The sequence below is a fragment of the Nuphar pumila genome, chromosome 1, assembly GCF_984573655.1.
Source record: "Nuphar pumila chromosome 1, dmNupPumi1.hap1.1, whole genome shotgun sequence".
Taxonomy (NCBI): Eukaryota; Viridiplantae; Streptophyta; class Magnoliopsida; order Nymphaeales; family Nymphaeaceae; genus Nuphar; species Nuphar pumila.
Window position 1 is genome coordinate 8,761,971 of NC_143249.1, and position 21,154 is coordinate 8,783,124.

At 42.4% G+C, this 21,154-nt stretch overlaps 1 protein-coding gene across 1 annotated transcript; it reads right to left on the minus strand.

Moving 5' to 3' along the window:
• Positions 1-13,250: 13,250 nt before the first annotated feature.
• LOC149847891 (GDSL esterase/lipase At2g23540-like) lies at positions 13,251-19,792 on the minus strand. The gene is made up of 5 exons (XM_090002621.1): positions 19,492-19,792; positions 18,584-18,714; positions 17,994-18,242; positions 13,811-14,066; positions 13,251-13,471 (listed from the first exon to the last, which is right to left on the minus strand). The coding sequence occupies exons 1-5, from the start codon at positions 19,790-19,792 to the stop codon at positions 13,251-13,253; spliced, it is 1,158 nt and encodes a 385-aa protein (XP_089858747.1).
• Positions 19,793-21,154: the final 1,362 nt, after the last annotated feature.

Sequence of the window (21,154 nt, forward strand, 5' to 3'; positions counted from 1 at the left end):
GGATTCAGACGAAAATCCCGCTTAGAATGGCGAAAGCAGACAAACATTGTTCTATTCATCGTCATCAAACAACGACCATCATCATCCAACAACGGACATTTGAAACATAACATTTGAAAACGTTAGACTTGGAACAATTGTTATGGAATGAATAGAACCATTGTTCTGTTCTTTTTGTTCACTTTGTCTAACCATGGACAAGTCATCAAACATACCCTTAGTGTACGTGACCTTGTGTTGAGATGTTGCAAGTATGAATATCGATGGTATATGGTTGTATTAGTGGTAGGGTCTGACTCTTTTATGTGATCTACTTTGTACATTTATGTCTAAAGACTGTTTTGCTTTTGATTGAGTCTTGATGTAAAGTATCAAATCACTTGTATTTTTTTTGAGCTACCGATATACTTTAATTCAGGTTAAAAAAATACCTTTAAGAGTCAATTGTAACAAGCCTTCGAACAAATATGTGAATGAATGTAAATGCGAAGAGCTTTCTTTTGTTCACCATCATTGTGATTGTTTCTGAGTGTTTGAGATTTTTCTCCCTCTCTATTCTCTCACTTTCTTGCATTTTCAGTTATCAAAACTTTCACAGCTCCAAGCGAGCGATCGAAAGGCTTGCGACGGTAAGGAAGGATCGTCACGTTGTGCTGGCCTATCACTACAAAAAAATCGTGACGATCTCTATCCATCGCTTATCTGTCGCTAAGCCATCGCTAAACTGTTTAGCGACGGATTAGCGATGGATAGAGGCCATCACGAATTTTTGCTCGCTAATTAGTGAAAAAACTTATCTGTCGTTAATTCCGTCGCTAATTTGCGACAACTTAGTGACGGACATTATTCGTCGTTAATCTATCGCTAAATTTAAAAAAAAATAAAAAAAAATTGATCCCTGTCGGGCGGTATTCCGACAGCAATAAGCCGGACTTATACCGCGCCCGACATGCATTGCACAGAACGAACGCTCTGCCTCGTCGTCGGACTTGTATCGTCCTCCATGAACTGGTGTTCTCCGGCATCGCCATCCTCCGTGAACCGGCGTCGCCGTCCTCCGTGAATCAGCGTCGCCGTCCTCCGTGAACCGGTGCTCTCCGGCGTCACCGTCCTCCGTGAATCGGCGTCGTCATCCTTCATGAACCGGCATCGTCGTCCTCCGTGAACCGGCATCGTCGTCCTTCGTGAACCGGCATGCTCTCCAGCGTCGTCGTCCTCCGTGAACTGGCATGCTCTCCGGCGTCGGCGTCCTTCGTGAACCGGTGTCATCATCCTCTGTGAACTGGCATCGCCGTCCTCCGAGAACCGGCGTCGTCGTCCTCCGTGAACCGGCGTCGCCGTCCTCCAGCGATCACTCTGCATCATCGCCATCCATCATGAACTGACTTGCACAGCGATCACTCTGCATCATCGAAGTCGGTTTAAATCGAGCATGGTCGATTTAAATTTCGAACGGGAGAGAGAGAAAATTTCAAGCTCGGTTTAAATAAAAAATTAGTGAGGGATTTAGCGACAGAATTTTTCCGTCGCTAATTAGAGACAAAAAAAATTTTGTCGTTAATCCGTCGCTAATTAGCGACGAATTAACGATGAAACAACGTTCATCGCTACTTAGCGACAGATTCATTAAGAAAGTTTTCTCTAGCTAATCTGTCGCAAATTTGCGACAGAAAAAATCCGTCGTAAATTTCAGTCGCTAATTAACAGTTTTCTTGTAGTGTATTAAAGTAGGCCCTTGATAAATGGTATTAGATTTCGTTCTCGAGATCGGAAAAAAAAATTCAAGAATTGGTGTCAAGAGACGCATCGACAAAACTGCGATTTGTGAGCAAGACATCGTGGCACACTGTTACAACTTGTGGAACACAAAAAAAAATGCAGTTGCCGACGTCGAAGAGATGGGTTCACCTCAAAGCCATGAGCATCTGATCGCGATCGTCAACAAACTGGTGACTGAAGTAACTTCGCATGAAGAAACGATTTCACATGCAGTTGAGTCGTTCGAAGGACTAAACGATGAGGTGATGAGCCTACGTGCGCAAGTAAACATGCTGATGAGACATGTTACTTTGTTGACTACGACAATAACCACCCTTCAGACCCAAGTTGAGGAGCTTCAGTTGAAGAACCACACTCTGTAACAGACAGTTACCCTCAATGACGAAAGTGATGATCGGTCATCAAAGATAAATGTGCTGAGGCCAGCTAAATTCAATGGTTCTAGAGATTGAAAGATCATAGAAAACTTTATGTTCCATGTGAAAGACTACTTAGACATTCAAAATGTATTGGCCGAAGACCTCAAGGTGAAGATGACAAAGACTCTACTCAACGGAGATGCTATAGCCTGTTGAAAATGAAAGTGTAGCGACATGAAAATGGGTCACTGCATGATTGATACCTTTAAAGCCTTCAAAAGTGAGCTACAAAACAACTTTATACCAAGGAATACACAACGCCAAGCTTATCGAATGATAGTAGAACTCAAGCACATTAATTAGAGCCTTGCAAGACTACATTAGGATGTTCCAAAAGCTAATGTTGGACGTACCCAATATGCCGGATGAAGACAAACTCAACTAGTTTATTGTGTGACTACAACCTTGAGCACAATCCGAAGTAGAAATGAGCAATCCCTAAACTTTGAAAGATGCGTATGTGACGGTTGAGCGACTAGTGGATACACAATGCAAGTTTTTCACTCCATCAACTAAGGCTGGGAAGGAGTTGAACTAGAGAGACAAGAAGGAGGATCAACACGACAATAAAGGTGAGTTGTCGACCCAACACCATTATGACAATAAGCAAAACTATAGAAAGCAGAACAATAATGGCAACAAAGGATCTGTTATAACTTGTTGGTTTTGTGGTGAGAGACATATTATGAGTCAATGTTCAAAGCATATCGTGAAGAACGACTGACAGACCAATGCAGTGCAGGTGAAGAGTAGTGATGTCAAGGTCATGCAACAAAGGATGGGAGTAATGCAAACAATCAACGCAGTTAGAAGTTATGCAGCCGAGAGCATGTTGATTAGCACAAAGATCATGTATCCGGAAGTCATTGCGAATGAAAAGTCTACTATGACAACGGTAGACTCTGGAGTCACGCATAACTTCGTCTCACAGGAAGAGATGAAGTGATTGAGCTTGAAGCCTGGGCCAAATTAGAGGACCATCAAGACGGTGAATTATGAGGCCAAGCCAATCCTTGGTAAAACAAGAGATGTGGTTATCTAAATTAGGAGTTAGGTCGACAAAGCCAACTTCTCAGTGGTGTCCCTAGATGACTTCAGAATGATTTTGGGCATAGAGTTTCTTCGTAGCCAAAACGTGTTGCTGCTGCCGAAGTTCAACTCGTTGACGATTATGAAGCCGAACTTTTTATACACATTGCAGTGCCTTACTTTTGGTGGTAAGTCTTCAATGTGTCAAGTCTAGAGGTCAGACATTCCTAGTCGCCATGCGTATCGAAGAAGAAAAGGTGGAAGCAATAGGGCCATCGACCCTTGCCCCACTGTTGACTGAGTTTTAGAGAGTGATGCCCCTGAACTACCGAAGCGTCTGCCATCGAGACGCGAGGTTGACCACAAGTTAAAATTGACCTCTAGAGCAAAGCCCCCAGTTATGATCCCTTATCGCATGAGGCTGGCTGAATTGAAGGACCTACGCAGGCAGCTGGACGAGATGTTAGAGGCAGACATTATTCGTCCTTCTAAAGCACTCTTTGATGCCCCAATACTCTTTTAGGAGGACCATCCAATTGCCTATGAGAGTTGTCGAACGCCAAATGATGCGAAGAGGTACTACATAGTACACAAGCATGAAATGACGACCATCGTGCACTGCCTTAGGACTTGATGACACTATCTTTGGGGTGCCTAGTTCGTCCTCAAAACAGACAACATCGACACGAGCTATTTCTTGATGTAGAAGAAGTTGACACATAAGCAAACTCGATGATAAATGTTTCTAGTAGAGTTCGACTTCGTTTTGAAGTATAAGATGAGGAAGACCAACGTTGTTGCTGATGCCCTGAGTCGCAAGGCAGAATTGGCGATTGTGCAGGTGGAGCCTTCTGAAGTTTGCTTGGAGGGCGCATTGCTAGACCACATCCGCGAAGAAATATAGCAGGACACAATAGAATAACACTTTGTCTCTCTAGCACAGGCAGAAAAGACTACGGTTCTGACTACAAAACGATCTCCTCGTAACTAAAGAGGGATGCATCTTTGTGCCACGGTGGAAAATCCTTCATCATGAATTGCTTAAGGAGTGTCATGATACTTTATGAGCAGGTCAGAAGCAGACCTTAGCACTCTTTGAGTGTGGTTACTATTGATCGCAAATGAGAGATGATGTGGAGGGGTATGTGTGAACGTGCATCGTCTGCCAGAAAGACAAGGGGACCAACCAGAAGACTGTCGCTCTCCTTAAGCCTTTACCTATCCTAGAACATCTTTGAAAAGACATTTATATGGACTTCAATGTTAGCTTGCCGAAGGTAGATGGCTTCAGCTCGATCCTTATAGTGGTGGAACATTTCTCTAAATATGCTACCTTCATCCCAGCTTCTAAAGAGTGCCATGCAGAGAAGATGACAAAATTATTTGTCAAGCATGTGGTGAAGCATTGGGGCGTACCAAGAAGCATTGTTAGCGATCACGATACTCGATTTACTGACAAATTCTGACATAAAGTATTTTGGCGACTCGATTCCGATCTGTTATTTTCAAAAACTTTTTACCCACAAACCGACGAGCAGACGAAGTGCATCAATGAATTAGTGAAGCAATACCTCATGCACTTTGTTAGCGTCATTCAAAAGGATTGGGTAAAGCTCCTAGACGTAGTCCAATTCTGCTACAATATTTAAAAGAGCAAGTCTTCAGGCCATAACCCATTAGAGATAGCCATGGGACAACAGTCGCTGACTCCGCACACTCTAGCCGCATAGGAGAAGGGAAGTCCATCATTTGTTTATCACTTTGTTCGAGATTGGCACGAGCAGATCACGTTGACGAAGGCATTTCTACAAAAAGAGGCTAAGAAGATGAAGAAGTGGGAGGACATACTCCATCGTCTTGTTGGGTTCCGTATTGGAGACCAGGTGTTGGTGAAATTCTACTCAGATCGCACAAACATCTTTCGTGGACGACACCGCAGACTGATCAGAAAGTATGAGGGACCATTCACCGTCACCAAGAAAGTGAGCAACCTAGCGTACAATGTAAAACCCACAGTTCAAAAAAAATAATAATAATTGTATCGGACCTAGGTTGGGTCGGGTCCGGACCCGACCCGGGCCCGTTATTGATAGAGTTTTTAAAAAAACTGACACAGGAGAAAGGGTTTTGAGAAAACCCTTTCCTCTGTGCGTCGCACCTCGCCTGCGATTTTCGGAGGATAAGGGAAACCCATCAGGGTTTCCCCATTCATCGCCCCCCCCCCCCCCTTAGGCCTTTAAGAGCACTACAGGAAGGCAAGGAGAGGCACACCGCCCTTCCCTCCCATCACGTCGACCTCCTCCTTCCCTGCGCACGCCACCAACGCTGTCGTTGCTGCGACCCACGCTGACGCCGATCGACGACGCCGACCACCGCCGATGATCCTATTCCCAGGTACGCCGTCTCCACCCTCTTCTCCTCCCTCTTCTCCCCTCTCTCTGTCACCTCGCCGGAAGACACGACAGGGGGCCGATGGCCCCTGTCGTACCCTCCCTCTTCACCCACTTCTTGAGGGTTCACCGGGAGGCCGTCGGGCGGTGCACAACCCCTGCCGCACCTCCCACCTCCCCTGTGCTTATCGAAGGCATGACAGGTGGCCTACAGGGCCCCTGTCGTCCCCTTTTTCTCTGGGGGTTCGCCGGAGTGCCGACAGGGCGACACCCCCCTCTCCCTTGCGGGCGACCGACAGGAGGTCGGTCGTCCCCCTGTCACCCCCTTCCCGATCTCTCTCTCTCTCTCTCTCTCTCTCTCTCTCTCTCTCTCTCTCTCTCTCTCTCGACAGGGGTTGGCCCCCTGCCGCCTCTTGGCTGTCGGTAGGGGCTGGCCCCTGCCACCTTGTTGTCGGCAGGGGGGCTGCCCCCTGCTGTCTCGTGGCTGTCGGCAGGGGCTCAGCCCCTACTGCTTCGATGTTGTCGGCAGAGGCTGACCCCCTGCCGTCTCGTGGCTGTCGACAGGGGCTCAGCCCCTGCCGCTTCGTTGCTGTCGGCAGGGGCTGAACCCCTGCCGCCTCGTTGCTGTCGGCAGGGGCTGGCCCCCTGCCGCCTTGCTGTTTTCGACAGGGGCTCATCCCTAGTTGCCCCGCTGTTGTCGACAAGCAGGGGCTCGACCTTGTCATTTTTCTGATTTCGTCGAACAGGGGCACACCCCTGCTGCCTCTCTCTTTTTCGATCGATAGGCCAAGGGAGATGCCCTGCCTGACTTTCTATTTCTCCGCATGATAAATAATGTAGCACTGAACACTCACACTTTTGCAGACTTCGCATCGAACCCCACTCTGGCTCCGCGACCTGAGCCTCGTATCATCTACACCCGTATACGCATGCAGTTGCACGACATTCTGAAGTAGGGGAAAGTTGCACGAGGATTTTGGATGAATGAAATAAAATATAAGACTTCTGAGATAAAATAATTATTTTACATACCTGCTTATCTGAAGAAGTATTTAACTTATGATTGTTTGGTCAGTGTTTTCCTCATTCTTATTTCTCTAGAATTTCATGCTTAATGTATGCAATATAGGTGGACTCATTTTTACAGAAATGCCTATGACTGTGTCTATGTACTTGCTCACTGTTGTGACTTTTCTATATATGTCGCATTGTTATTTCATGATGAAACTTGTAGCCGCCCGCAGGCAAACCTTGTAGGGTGTGCAGGTGTACGTACCACATTTTATCTGTTTGGAAAGGGTGTGAAATGGGGTACAAACATTAAAAGCTTTAGAGGAGGTGTTTCCTCGTGCAAGGCTGACTCCTCGAGAATGAATGTCTGCTTATAAAGCTTGCGAGCTAGTTTTGCATTGCTAGATGCAACTAAGTGTATTTCGAGTCGGTTACTCGAAAGATATTATTGAATCCACAGCAATCCCAGGACTTGTCTGAGACATCCTGTTTCTTATTAATTGAGCATGCCAAGTATATTACTGATTTTTATGAAATACTGTGATGGGTCATCCATCGAGAAACCCACGAAATTGCTATTGTAACCGGACCTTAAGACAATATAGTATAAGTTTTACAAGAGGTAATGAAGTACCCTGAAGTGGGCAATCAACACCTTATAGATATCAATGAGATAATGTCGGCCTCCACAAACCAATTGCTCAAAGAGCAATACATGTCATGTATGAACCAAAAGAATCATAAAACATTATTTGTTACCCTCTCATCATAGTCGTACCTCTAGGAAGGTATGATTGTACTTTTATACAAGTATGTCCCATGTGTGTTACGATGTTTGGATGATGAGGTTGTAGCAACCTCAATGCATGCATTTAGCACAATGCTGAGATCACATAAATGGTGACAACTCGCCTTCACAAGCAAGATGTTCGAGTGGGTCTAATAGACCAGAGCATGTAGAATGAGGCGGCAGTTAAGAAACCTCCATTGTACCCATTCGACATTCACGGTTCATCAAAGGAGGGGATGGATGGTACAAAAACTTCTATGGATAGGTTGCTAACAACCACCCCATGGGCAAAAGACTCGGCTTCCCCAGTCATCGAAGTTAGGAGAATTGGGACTACCATAAATTATCCTAGGTGATAACTCCCAGGTACTTCTGCAGAAGTTGGATGCATCCATGGGCCACGAATGCCTTTGAAAATTTTCTCTCTTGGTCACTGACCGTCCCCTTAGGAGAGGACTTAGTCAGCCATCCGGGTTAATGAAAATACCTGACATAATAAACCCCTGGATCGGTCTCGGTTGTTTCTACGTTTCGCGTTTATGCGTACCCATAGGCCAGTTAATATCAGAACTTAAAGAATATATTTTTGAGTAGTTGTAGATGATTGAGACTTACACTGCTTGAAATGCTTCAAACAATAGCTTTTTGCACATATTACACTTGTTAGCATAAATTATAATTGTAATGGTTGTTTTAATATAATAACTGCTTATCTCATGAATGTCCTGCTTTATTTTATTCTACGTATCTATTCGTGCGCCTACTAGTTTGTTATGAAACTGACCCATTTCATGGGCAGGTGAGGAGTAAGACTTCATAGGCGGTCGATGGCGTGGTGTAATATGGCTTAAGATTTCTCTTCTTTCTGCTGGCGTCTTGGCTCTGAGTTTTAGAGTTTTTCTTTAGATTATGGAACTTTAGGAAATTGCTTATTTTGTAATAAACTGTATATTTTATTAATAATTTATTGCATTATTTTCTCAATTTCTTTTTAGTAGTTGTTCATGTGAATGGTGGTCTTTCAGCTAACGTACCCAGGATTGTTGACTTGTGCTCCTTTCTAAATGTCTTCCGCTGTCGTTTTTAAAAGTGAAAACTTTAAATCTTTGAAAGGTTTTTTTTCGATAATGTTTTCGAAATCACAAGTTGAAATTTTGAGACGTTACGTACAAGCTGAACTTACTCTCAAACTTTAGGGTGCACCTGGTGTTCTATGTATGCAACCTAAAATCATTCCATGCAGACAAAGAGGATACAAAACGTAGTGTGCCACAACATGCTCCAATCATACAAAGGGTTCCAACAACACAATAAGCTGAGAAATGTCCCAGCAAGATCCTTTGTCACAAGGTCAATTACTTGGACGAAATAAAGAAGTATCTGGTGCAGTGGGAGGAGCCAATATTCTGGATGAAAAGCTGCTATCCGATTGAACTTAGGGCTTACCACGAAATAGATGGCGTTGAGAGTAGCGCATGACTTGAAGGGAGGAGTCTGTTCTCCTGCAACCTACTTTGTACAATTGTGTTAAGAGTCTGTTTTGTTTTGGTTGAGTCTTTGATGTAAAGTCTTGAGTCACTTGTAATTTCTTCAGGTCACTCATGTTATTTGGTTTAGGTTGACAAAATACACTGAAGGGTCAGCTTGTAGATCTTAACTGTAACGAGCCTTCGAACAAATATATGAATGAATGTAAATGCGAAGAGATTTCTTTTGTTTACCTTCGTTTTGGTTACTTTAGAGTGATTGCGATTTCTCCCCTCTTTATTCTTTCTTTTTTCTTTCTTTTTTCTTGCATTTTTAGTTATCAAAGTTTTTACAGTTGCAAGCGATCGATCAAAAGGCTTGCAATGGTAAGGAAGGACTGTCATGACGCACTGATCTATTGAAGAAGTAGGCTGACCCGTTTAACATTGCCTAACCTTAGCTTTCTCTATCAAAAAATAAAAAAGAATAGTGTTCGTTATTATTTCCTCTCTCCCTCTTTCTTTTAGTTTCAACTGTACTGTGAGAGCGGATGAGGTCAGGGTTGGTAATGATAGTTTAATCGGCCAAAGGTTCTTTTTGGTTTGATGAATGGCGTCCCATGATCTTTTTTTTTAACAGTGCATTTTCTATGGTTTAGATGTCGTTCATTTATAGTGCCATTGATCGGTTGACAGCCTTATGAAGATGTCGACTATTGTCGTTCATTGCTTCTGGTACTATTGTACGTCACCCACCAGGGGCGTAGCTAGGATTCATGTGGGGGCAAACCGGGGTGTAGCAAAAAAAAAAAATATTTGTGCGATAGTCTAGGGTTTGGGGGCAACACTCCCCCAAATTTTTTTTTTGAGATAAAATAAAAAATGGCTACAATTATCATTAAAAATCTATTTTATATGGACAAATCAAACTATTTGCTGCAGTCAGGGCTAGGGATGGCAGTGGACCTGGGGAAAGCGGGGCCCCGCCCCGCCCCGTTTGGACCGGGGATGGAGGCAGGGATAAAGGTTAAAATCCATCCTCGTCCAGGGGTGGAGGCAGGGATGAACGTGCACTTTTTCCCGCCCCACCTCATCCTTGTTTGAATTGGGGATGGAGGACATGAAACGGGGATGAAGGCGGGGTTGGAGGATAAAATCCATCCTCGCTAGGGAGGCGGGGTGGGGGTGGAGGATAAAATCTTGAGGCGGGGCGGGGGTGGAGACCTTGTCCCCCGCCCCACTGCCATCCCTAGTCAGGGCTGGGTTGGGCTAGGACTGAACTGGACTACAAAAATGGATAAAAATCTATTTCATATGAAATCAGGGTGGGGCTAGGACTGGGCTTTAAAAAAAAAAAAAATTTACCCCTAACTACGCCCTTGTCACCCACGGAGCCCTAAACATAGACGGACGTTTTTCTCGGTCATCGTGAGCTCTCTTCGGGCAGGTGGCGGAGCTGCTGTCTGCATGTTAACGCCACAGTATGCATCTGACACGTGTCCATCCTCGTGTGGTGGATCCCATTCCCAATCGGATCCTGCCGCGCGTGAGTTGGTGAAGGCTACGTCTTCCTAACGTTGTTCCCTCTTTCTTAGGGCATTTGAGTGCCGTTAGTTATTGCGATGAACGGCATCTAACGGCTATGTTTTTTTTTTCTTTTGTTTTTAAAAAGTTTATTCGTCGTGGTCCTCAAACATATTTCTTGGGGACCCACCTGGCTAGCCTCCACACCGACCTACAACTCCCAATCTGCTCCACGCCCATAGCCACGAGCAAAGGAGGACGATGTGGTCCATGCGGAGAATTGGTATTAAGTGAGATTGCTGGTTTTTTTTTTTACTTGAAAAAATCCCTTAACCGCGCTGGCTCTACCTGCCGTGTTTATGATCACTGTACTGACAGCATAAAACTCTGTGGGCTTACAGTTACAGTTTTGGTTGGAAGGTTACATATAGACAAAATGTCAAGTCACCCACTAGCTCAAGATATGCTTCAACCTTGCTTTGAAGCGAAAAAATATTGGCTATACTCGTAAGATCTTTTAGTTTAATTGACAAAATCTGATGCATTTAACATGGTGAAAATATCAAGCATTGGCGATTTGTAAAAATAAAAAATATGATTTTTAAACAGACCCGGGCCAGCTTGATGCGCACCCCTATATGGGGTATCAATGAGTCAGATCTGGTTTAGTCTCAGGTGAGACCAGACCCGGATTCTATTTGAGGTGCTGGTAACAGGTCCAGGAGCGGGTCCAATATGACCCACTGTAAGAGAAAGCACACCTGGGTCCTATAAGGATTACATGAACCAGACCAGAACCATACCCAGTAAAATAATAATTTATATCTTTTTCACATTGAAAAGTTGTGCGTCGAGTTGGGCCCAGGTCTGGTATGAAATTTCAGAAACCATACCCAACTCTATATATTAATCAGACTCTTTGGATCTGATCCAGATTTTAATCAGACCTCTTTCTTTATCACCAAACCTTGATCCTATATACTTTACAATATAGTGTTTGGTACAGGTCGGGTCTTGGTCAAACCAATCCATTGACACCCCTAGTTTCAGGCAACCCAAACCCAGTCCATTCAGGGGGTGCTACTCGACCTGATGTCCATCCGACTTGGATATTCAATTGCTTATATCGATTTCTGCAATCCAATATGCTACAATACTATAATCTGTATTTTTTCTAATGGTATTCAAAGAGTGACAAAAGTTGAACTTATGAAATGGATCCATATCCAAGCCGATTAACAAATTTATTCAAAAGGGTGAAAAAAAAAACAATCATTATTTCTCACTTTGCATTGTAATGACTTGATAAACCTTCTTCAAAGTTCAAACCCATAAAAAGCAAACATTTCAAATTTCAAAATGCCTTAAAGGCTTCTAGGCAGTTTGAAGCTAACGGCTATATAAAGTACCGGGTATTTCATATTTCAAATTTCAAATGATATTATTATTCAATGTACCACTGGGGTTTTGAACCTGCAACGTCTCATCACAGGGAGACGTGCACTGACAGCTCCTACCAACCGTGCGGAGCCCCCGTTGGTTGGACTGGTTCATAGTTAGCAATGCATAAAAAGGCAAAATATCAAACAACACATACAGGTTATGTCCACTTTGGGCCAAAAAGTGGACATAACTTGAACCTGAACCTGAACAGAACTCTATTGCAAGTTACTTGGGCGGATCTAGTCACATCCTATTGGGTCAGGTATCCGATCTGCTAACCCCCCTAGTACTGAGCCATCCATTCCCCAAAAGACCCCTCTCAATTCCCATAGAATTTTCAGCCTTGTAATAAAATGCTGGTACCTCTCAATGAGACGTAAGCTAGCCATCCTCCAACAGAAAAGACAACGAAGCAGGTGTAACAAACTACAAAAAATTGGTACCTTTTGTCTCAAATCATCAATGAATGACCTAAGACATGAAAAATGCCAACATAACCTTCCCTCAAGAATGACAAAATATCCTTGCAAGGTACTTTGGTTCAGGGCATTTGTTACACTCCCACAGTCCCACTCAAGGGAAGTCTCTTTCTTTCCTTCGAAACGGTCACTTTGGCATTTATTATGTGGGTCCCACCATATGTTTCTCATAGTCATAGTTGTATTACCCTTTTGTAAGAAAGAAACCTTCTTTCCTATGGAAGAGAGCCTCTTTCGTAAGAAAGGGCATGAAACAAATGCCCCCTAGATGTTGTGGGGGTGTTCGAAGAGAAAGGTTTTATGGATGCTGCAAGTCATTTTGTCACTGAGACAGAGTATTTTTGCGAGGTACTTGGCCAAGTACTGGATCTGATTTCATCTGAAAGTGGTATAACGAATTTCAAACAAACATGAAGTTTTGAGGGGAAAAAAACACCATGTCTAAGACTCTAAAAGTTTCATGTACTCCAGCAGTCATAGCAGCAACCAGGAATTTGGACCCACAAGTGATTTGAAATAACAGGCACCATTGATTATGTACAAAATGCTCTGAATTGTGAGGAAATGAAAGAGGAATTATAAAGGGGTTGGCCCTAGCTTGTTTGTTTTAGGCAGTGGTCATGGAAATGGAAAAGGACATGGATTGGGTAAACTGTACACAAACAGTACATTTTTTCAAACACAATTAATCAAAATACAAAAATGTATAAATAGGTAAACACAATAAACACATCCACATCAAGAGGGACAAGTGAAAACATGATAGAGGTAGAAATTCACTGCACATAGATTGTTGGCATCACAACACTGGCCTTCTCAAGCAAATAATTAATCACCTTCTTGATCACAAAAAACAGAACACAACCAGAACAACCCTCAACAATAACCCAACCACAACATTGAGTGATATGTCAATTGTGTTACAAATGCCTCAGAGTGTAGAGATTTATCGGCGAAATGTATCGGTCACCGTGGACGAGTTCCCTCCCGATCACGAGGTTGGCTGCCTCACTTGGATGGTAAGGATCCCAGAAGACATTTTTGGATCGATCATCACATAGGGAAGTTGTTGGTCCGCAGGGGATGATGCCTAGAAACTGTCCACCAGAGCCACAGCAAGCCTTGCTTGCTGTCTGAAACCCTGCATCAGAATATTAACAGACCAATATCACTGAGAAAATTTTAACTTTTTTAAAAATCAACTGCAATTAATTAATACTAACTTATCTTTTGGTTTCATACCAAAAAATTTCTATACTCTTGGTCTTATTAACTAATCTAGAATTGTAAAGCTTATGAAATAGATAGGTTTTAATTGGATATTATACATTTCTCAGGATCATAGAACTAGTCGTGCTGGCTCAGCCTGCTGTACTTATGGTCACTGTTATCATATTTTTTTACATGATAGTGAAAAAGAAACCTGAGAGAGAGAGAGAGAGAGAGAGAGAGAGAGAGAGAGAGAGAGAGAGAGAGAGACCATATTTGGGATAGTTGGAGATGAGCTCCATGACGAGGTCATAGACGTTGGCCAGGCAGAAGGTGGAGCCGGGCAGGTTGTCGTTGAGCTCGGCCAGCAAATCCTTGAGCTTAGCGTTGTACTGCAGGGCCAGCTGGTTGGGCAGGTCCACGCACTCGTGCTCGCCCACCCCGTTGATGGTCTTCTGGTAAGGGATGCACCCTATGGGCCCCACATTCGCCACCAGAAACTTCCTAGCATCCAAGCTGTAAAGCCTCTGTATTTGAAAATTGTTCAAAGTTATATTACAGCCAAATACACGTTTAATGCCTAACCAATACGTTCAAACGGCTGGCATTGCAACTACCCACCTAATCACTTAATACGAACTGATAGAGTTAGTTCTTAACTTTTTTGGTAAATCCAAGTGAAATAGATGTCTCTCTGCACCAACTTCTACCAATTTTTGAAATGAAAATTGGAAGCCAATTCTCAATACCATAGCTCATGAAGGCAATATTCTCAATACAATCTAAACATAGCAAATTTCGTTACCATTAAGCTCAACCACTCCAATTTTCTATTAGGAAAAATCCAATCCAAGACAGTGGCATCATTGATGGAGAAACCCTGACTCCAACTCCTCCAATCGATGGCATGATGGTACTCAACACAGTGCCTTCGTTGGTCAAAGGATGAACAAACATCAGTTTAAACCCAACAATGGAAAGCATCATTTCAACTCCAAGGGGTGTGGCTTTATACCAGCTAGCCAAGCTGAAATTCTGTCCACAAGTTCCCAATAGATTCAACCACACTTATCGAGAACGTCCCACAGGCCTTGGCAGCTATGAAGATCATAGATACTCAAGATCAGACATGGTTCCCTAACATGTCTGGAGCTCCACCACATATCACAACTGACTCAGATGGTAGTCAATGGTGCCCAACTTGATATCATGCACATTGGTTTAGCTTAGGTTGGAAAAGATAATCAGTCCCTATGCTTAGATAACATTTTGGTGGTTCCTGAAATTAAGAAAAATCTTGTTTTGGTAAGTTAGTTAACCTCTCACATGTTATGTGTTTTCGAGTTCTCATTGGATGGTTTTGTAATTAAGGACAAGAGGATGAACAAAGTGGTGGCAACCGAGCATAGGGTAGGCAACTTCGAACAGTCAAATAAAGGAGTGTGTCAATAAGGTGCTCTTCTGTACGTGGTAATTAAGATATACTTGGGATGTGTGGCACCAGCATCTCAGTCACACATGCTCAAATAGTTATTTTTCTTGCAAAAAACTTTTTAATAAATTCAAAGCCCATTAAAAACTCTATTTGCTCTAGTTGTCAAATGGATAAGATGTGTCGCCTGCCATTTTTGTCTACTGAAGAATATTGTAAAGATATTTTTGGCAAAGTTCATTGCAATGTGTGGGGACCTTCCTCAGTTGTCTCTCAACATAGATTTAGATTTTATGTTGGGTTTGTTGATGAATTCTCCTCATACACCTGGGTGTTTTCCTTGAGAAAAAAATGTAAGTTATTCTCAAAATTTGTCTGCATGCAATATTTAAAAAATAGTGGTATTCTTCATTATAAGAGTTGCCCAAAAATGCCTGAACAGGATGGTATGGTTGAACGATACCATCACTCTATTACTGAGTTGGGCCTGACCATGATCTTCCATACTCAAACTCCAAGTAGATTTTGGGTTGAAGCCTTCTTTGATTGAGACATGGCTCATCAACAGACTGCCCACACCCAACTTAGAGATGAAATCTCCTTTTGAGGTCCTATTTTTCCAAAAAACCAGATTACCCTTTCCTAAGAGTCTTTGGATGTCAGAGTTTTCCCTATCTTCGGGATTATGCTCACAAGTTTGAACCCAAAACTCTTCTGTGTGTGTTTTCTGAGTTATAGTGATCAGCACAAGGGATACTTGTGCATATTTTCCACTAGTGTGTGTACAAATCCAAATATATGGTGTTTGATGAAAATATATTCTCATACTCTAGGTCGGACACTCTCTCTTTCTTCAAGTAAGCAATCCAAATAACTAATTAGCTTTAGGGAATGTGATGACCAAACAGTTCAAGAGATTCATAGCCATCAGGATGAGAGTGTTTAGAATAGTCCAGAAAGTGAGGATATCTGGATGATATTGGGCCTCATGTTCGGTGACCAGTAAGACTCATGATCAGAGTAATGGTAATACCGAGTTAGACAATATTGAGACCCACAATCAGGCCAAAATAGGTATCGGTAGCACCTCAACCGATGGTCACAATATGAATCCCCCAACTGATCTAGGGGTGCCTCTATTAAAATCACATCACATGTTGACTCGCATGAAAGCAGAGATTATCAAGCCAAACCCTAAATATTTCGTTGCCCTAACGATTTTGCTTGAACCTAGGACTCTTAAAAACACCTTAGCCCATAAAGGCTGGAACAATGCTATGAAAAAGTGATGAGACTCTATAATAGTTAAAAGCGAGACTTGTTGTAAAAGGGTTTGATCAAGTTTTTTATATTGATTTTATGGAAACTGTCTCCCTGGTTATTAAGCCAACCACCATTCGCCTAGTTCTCACCCTAGCTCTTGTTTATCAATGGGACATCCCACGATCAGATGTCAAAAATGCATTCCTCCATGGGTACCTAAATGAAATGGTATTTCTAGAACAACTTTCTAGATTTCAAGATCCTAAAGAACCGTATTATGTTTGCAACTGTTGAAGCGGGCTTTGTACGGATTCAAACAGGCACTGTGTGCTTGGTATGGCTGATTTAGGATATTTCTGTTATCTCTTGGGTTTTTTTCTAGCATGGCAGATCTATCTTTATTTATTTATTGAGACAGTCACAAGATGATCGTATTGTTGCTCTATGTTGATGATATTATTCTTACCCAAAGTGATCAATTTCTGACTCAATTTGTTGAGCAAGTAAGTTGAGAATTTACCATTAAATACCTTAGGTTTCTTCACTTCTTCCTTGTGATTGAAGTTCAATAGTTCTCTATTGGCCTGTTCCTGGATAAGAAGAGATATGATTATGAATTTATTGACCTAACCCAAATGCTTGGTGCTAAACCAATTGCTACGCCAATGGCTACTAGTCAGACTCACACTACATAAGGTGATCAGCCTTATGTGGACTCTACCTTCTATTGAAGCCCTGTGGGTTGTTATCTCACAATGACATGTCCTGATCTCTCCTTCAGTATTAATTATGTCAATCAGTCAGTTTATACAGAATCCTACAAACTCTCACTTCCAAATGGTGAAATAAATCCTTTGCTATATATGTTTACATGACTCTTGATCATGGAATTCGCCTTCTATTCAGGTCTTTACTAGACTTATATGCCTTTCTGATGCATATTGGGTTGGGTGTCCTTTATTCTAAACTCGAGGATCATTATATGGCTTCTAGCATAGCTGAATTAGTCTGGCTCACATTTGGCCTTCGTGATTTGGGAGTGTACCTCTTAAATTTGCCCATTATGTTATGTGACATCTCTGCCCTACACACCACTATATTAAGCCCGTCTTTCACTCTCAGATAAAATTAACTATCATTTTGTCAGAGAGAAGGTGGTGTTGGGCAACCTTGTTACCCAATATATATGTGGCGTCCTCTAAGCATCTTACCAACATCCTCACCGCAAGCTTAGAAGGAAAGGGTGTTTGGAGACCCAATGGGTCTCAACCAGTCTTAATAAGCTAAAGTATGACTCTTGTTTAGGAGAGGTATTAAAACACTTTTAACACTATCATGGGCTTAAATGGTGGAAGGCGCCACCGAACGATTTTTGTAGAGTGGAGTTAATATTGTAGACGTAGGTGATATTACACAGAACCATGTAAATCTGCGTGCATCTAGGTGTCTTTGATTTCCTTTACAATCAATGGGTTGGAAGGAAACTAAAATCCAGCCCAACAAGCCTAGCTGGGTCTAAACCTACATAGCTGATCATATATATAAGCTGCTGATCAGCCAGTAGGGTTGGACCCGCTTTGACCTAGGTCTAGTCACTGCTCTGCTTGTAGCTAGAGACAATACTAGAATCATGCCCGCTAGGCACTAGGACTCAAGTATCATAAGTGACTCAGCTAAGTCATCCTTGAGTATATATTAATAGACACTAACCCACTTGGCAAGTATAAAACTTAGAGAGAGAGAGAGAGATTCACAGTACAGTTAGTTGGGATCTGAGGTTGGTGATGAGTTCATCGATGAACTGGGTGGGCGTGTAGGTGAGCCGCTCTACAACCGAGATCACGGGCAGCAGGTAGTTGTTGAGGAAGTCGTTGGACCCCACAGTGACCGAGAAGATGGAGTCCTTCATGATGTAGTCCCTGGCTTTGGACTCACCCAGCAGCTGGTCGTACTCCCTCCTCGTTGTGTTGAAGTTATCGATCTGCACGTCCATCCCTATCCGTCCTACCTGTTGCAAAAGCACTTCACTTCAAGAAATATGGTTTTTGCTGGCGCATCCAAGAGGTAGCGCCACGATAAAACAGTTTTTGCTGGCGCAGAAATGGACTGCGCCACGGTAAAAGAGTTTTTGGTAGCACTAGCTCAGCCTGCCATGCTTATGGTCATCATGCCGGCAGCGTAATAGGACCCCTGCCCTGGGGCCTAATAAGCTTACCACTCGTGTCTATCAGTTATATAGGACATCGATCTTCGGTGCCATAGGCCCATAATGTGAGACTTGACTGGCTCGGACGTGGTAGTCCTGGTCAATTTTGAAAATGTCAGAGAGAGGAGTATTGGTCAACTTACAAAGATCCTGCCGGTCTGGTTCAGGATCCCTCCTCCTCCTGATGCATAATTAACCCCGTTTAGGATAACGATTCCCGTTGCGTTTGGTGAGAGGAAAGGAAGAGCATAGTTTGGCTGTCCAAGCTGCTCCCCTGCACAATCCAAACAAAAGGGTTTGACAAACTACCAAAATTAATTAGCCTTACAAAATACAGATGTAAGTATCAAGAACCATTATCCATCTCTCGAAGATTATTTTTAAATTTATTTATTTTTATTGATAAGATTTTGCCTAAAAATGCGAGATTTATGAAAAAAATTCAATTTCTCACGAGTTTTTAAAAAACAAGATTTTGCCAAAAAAATGTTTGACATTCTTGTCATGTGAGTTGAGAATGTAATTAAAATTTTGTATAAGCAATTGTATAAAGTTTTCATAAAAAAAAAAGGAAGAGTTACACGGTACATTAGTCTTTCTATCTTTAAAACGTTTTTCTCCCCCTTTGTAATAGCCATAAAATAAAAATATCTTTTAATATTTTAAATTTATCAATATGTTTATGATTCCCATTATTTTTCTTTAAATTTTAATAAATATATATTGATTTAAACCCTTTTGTTACCATTATAGGCCCCGGCCATATGGTAGGCCGATTATCTAGTGTGCTATAATGAGCTCGCTACCTTAAATTACACACACACACACACACAAATCCTCGTCAATGCACGTAAACAAGCATACAGACTAAAATTAAAAGATGATTTTCTCTAATAATCAAGGAAAACCACCTCACTCAAGCACGAGCTCATTGGTGGAAAACCCCCAGGTACCCCTTGCCCACCAGGGAGTACACTTAGAATTTGTGAACTTAAGGCATTGAGTTGATGAACTTGCCATATGATGCAAAGTAGACACTAATTAGCCTTACCAACTATGTCACCAATGGTCCTGCCGTTAGTATAGCGTCCAGTGGGTTGTCCCCCTGAATCGGCGAAGTCAATCCCATTTGGCGGTATGTCGGCCTTCGATAATGTCGAGAGAAAGTTGTTATTTCCGGCATCGACCAACGAATCGCCAAAGAGGAAAGAGGCACCAAGAAGGCCATCACCATCATCTGCACCAGTGCTATGAGCCAAGAGGCTCAAAACAAGCACCATGAATGGAATGCAAGAGCCCGTAGCCATGAAAGATGCTGGATTCTCCCAGTAAGAATGTGAAAAGAAGACCATCAATTTGTAAGGAGAAAACTTGATAGAGATTGTGTTTGGTTTGACTCTTATATTTGAGGGACGTAAACTTTGGTGAGAAATTTCTTTGGTTGGTCATCCATACACCAAAAGCTTTTAGTGTTGAAGACACGTTTGCTAAAAGAAGAGTTTTGGATACTCTAAGCCAAGACACATCAAAACTTGGTCGGGGACAACAGAGACCCAAAACAAGGAAGAATCTTTCTAGAACCAGTTAAGATCTAATTATACCCATCATATCATGATTTTTTCGGTTTTCTTCTCTCTCTCTTCCTTATATTGATTTATTAACATATTTTTGCCATTCTTGTTATATTTCAATGCTCTTGGATGGGACAGTCAAGATGTTGAAATTTTCCTGCCCTTAAATCCTCATACAATGAGAAACCGGACCAGACTCGGCCATTGGATCCTTTTGGAATGAATCATTTTCACCATTGTATTTCCGTGAGTTTTAATTTGCAAGTTGGTTCGGATTCTGTTTGAACCCAAATTGATCAAATCAGATACATAAGGCCTACAACATAAAACTGAACCAACACAAGGTTTGTATCCGACTGTCTGACAACATGACACCCAGCTGGATCCAGACCAGGAATTGAACCACCTCTATCCAACACTTGCTATCTGACACTCGTTTACATGAATTAGGTAAGTGTCAGATCCGATTAGTAAAAAGGTCGGATCAGGTTTGGGATTTCATATCCAAGTCCAACTAACATCTGCTCGAATTCTAAAACCTGACTTCTTGTAAAATCATATGCAGTCAGGGTAAAAAGCTAAATTAATCAGATCTGGATCTGGTAAGGGCTTGCTTATCCATGTCCCAATCCAAAATGAAGTGGACTACCCAACATCCGATCACGCAGGATTCAGTAATGCTCATATATCTAATCTGAATCCAAGCCAACGCCGTTGGTTGCCAACCTTCTTTCCTTCTTTGACCGAAGGAATCCACACGACTATATAAAACTAGAACAAATTGTTCCTTAGTTGAAATTTAGGTGTGGGTTGAGGGACTGCCTCAAATGAAAGAAGGGAAGCAAAAGCAATGTGGAACACGAAACACTAATTTGGCTCGTATGTCACATTATTTCGTGCCAATCTCTCTCTTTCTCTCTCTCCTCCTGAATTGAGATCAGGTGAAATGTGATTGCACACTTCAAGTGTGCTGCTGCACCTGATCACCCACCATCTGCTATTGGCTTGATATCATGCCTGTTCTTGTTTTAAAATCCACTCTTCACCTCTTTTGGAGTGCCGTGGAAATTTGTGTGGGGATGTTGGTTACTCATCCTTTGGAGGTGTGTTTGGCTTGAGAGAACTGACATTGTTCAATGGGTG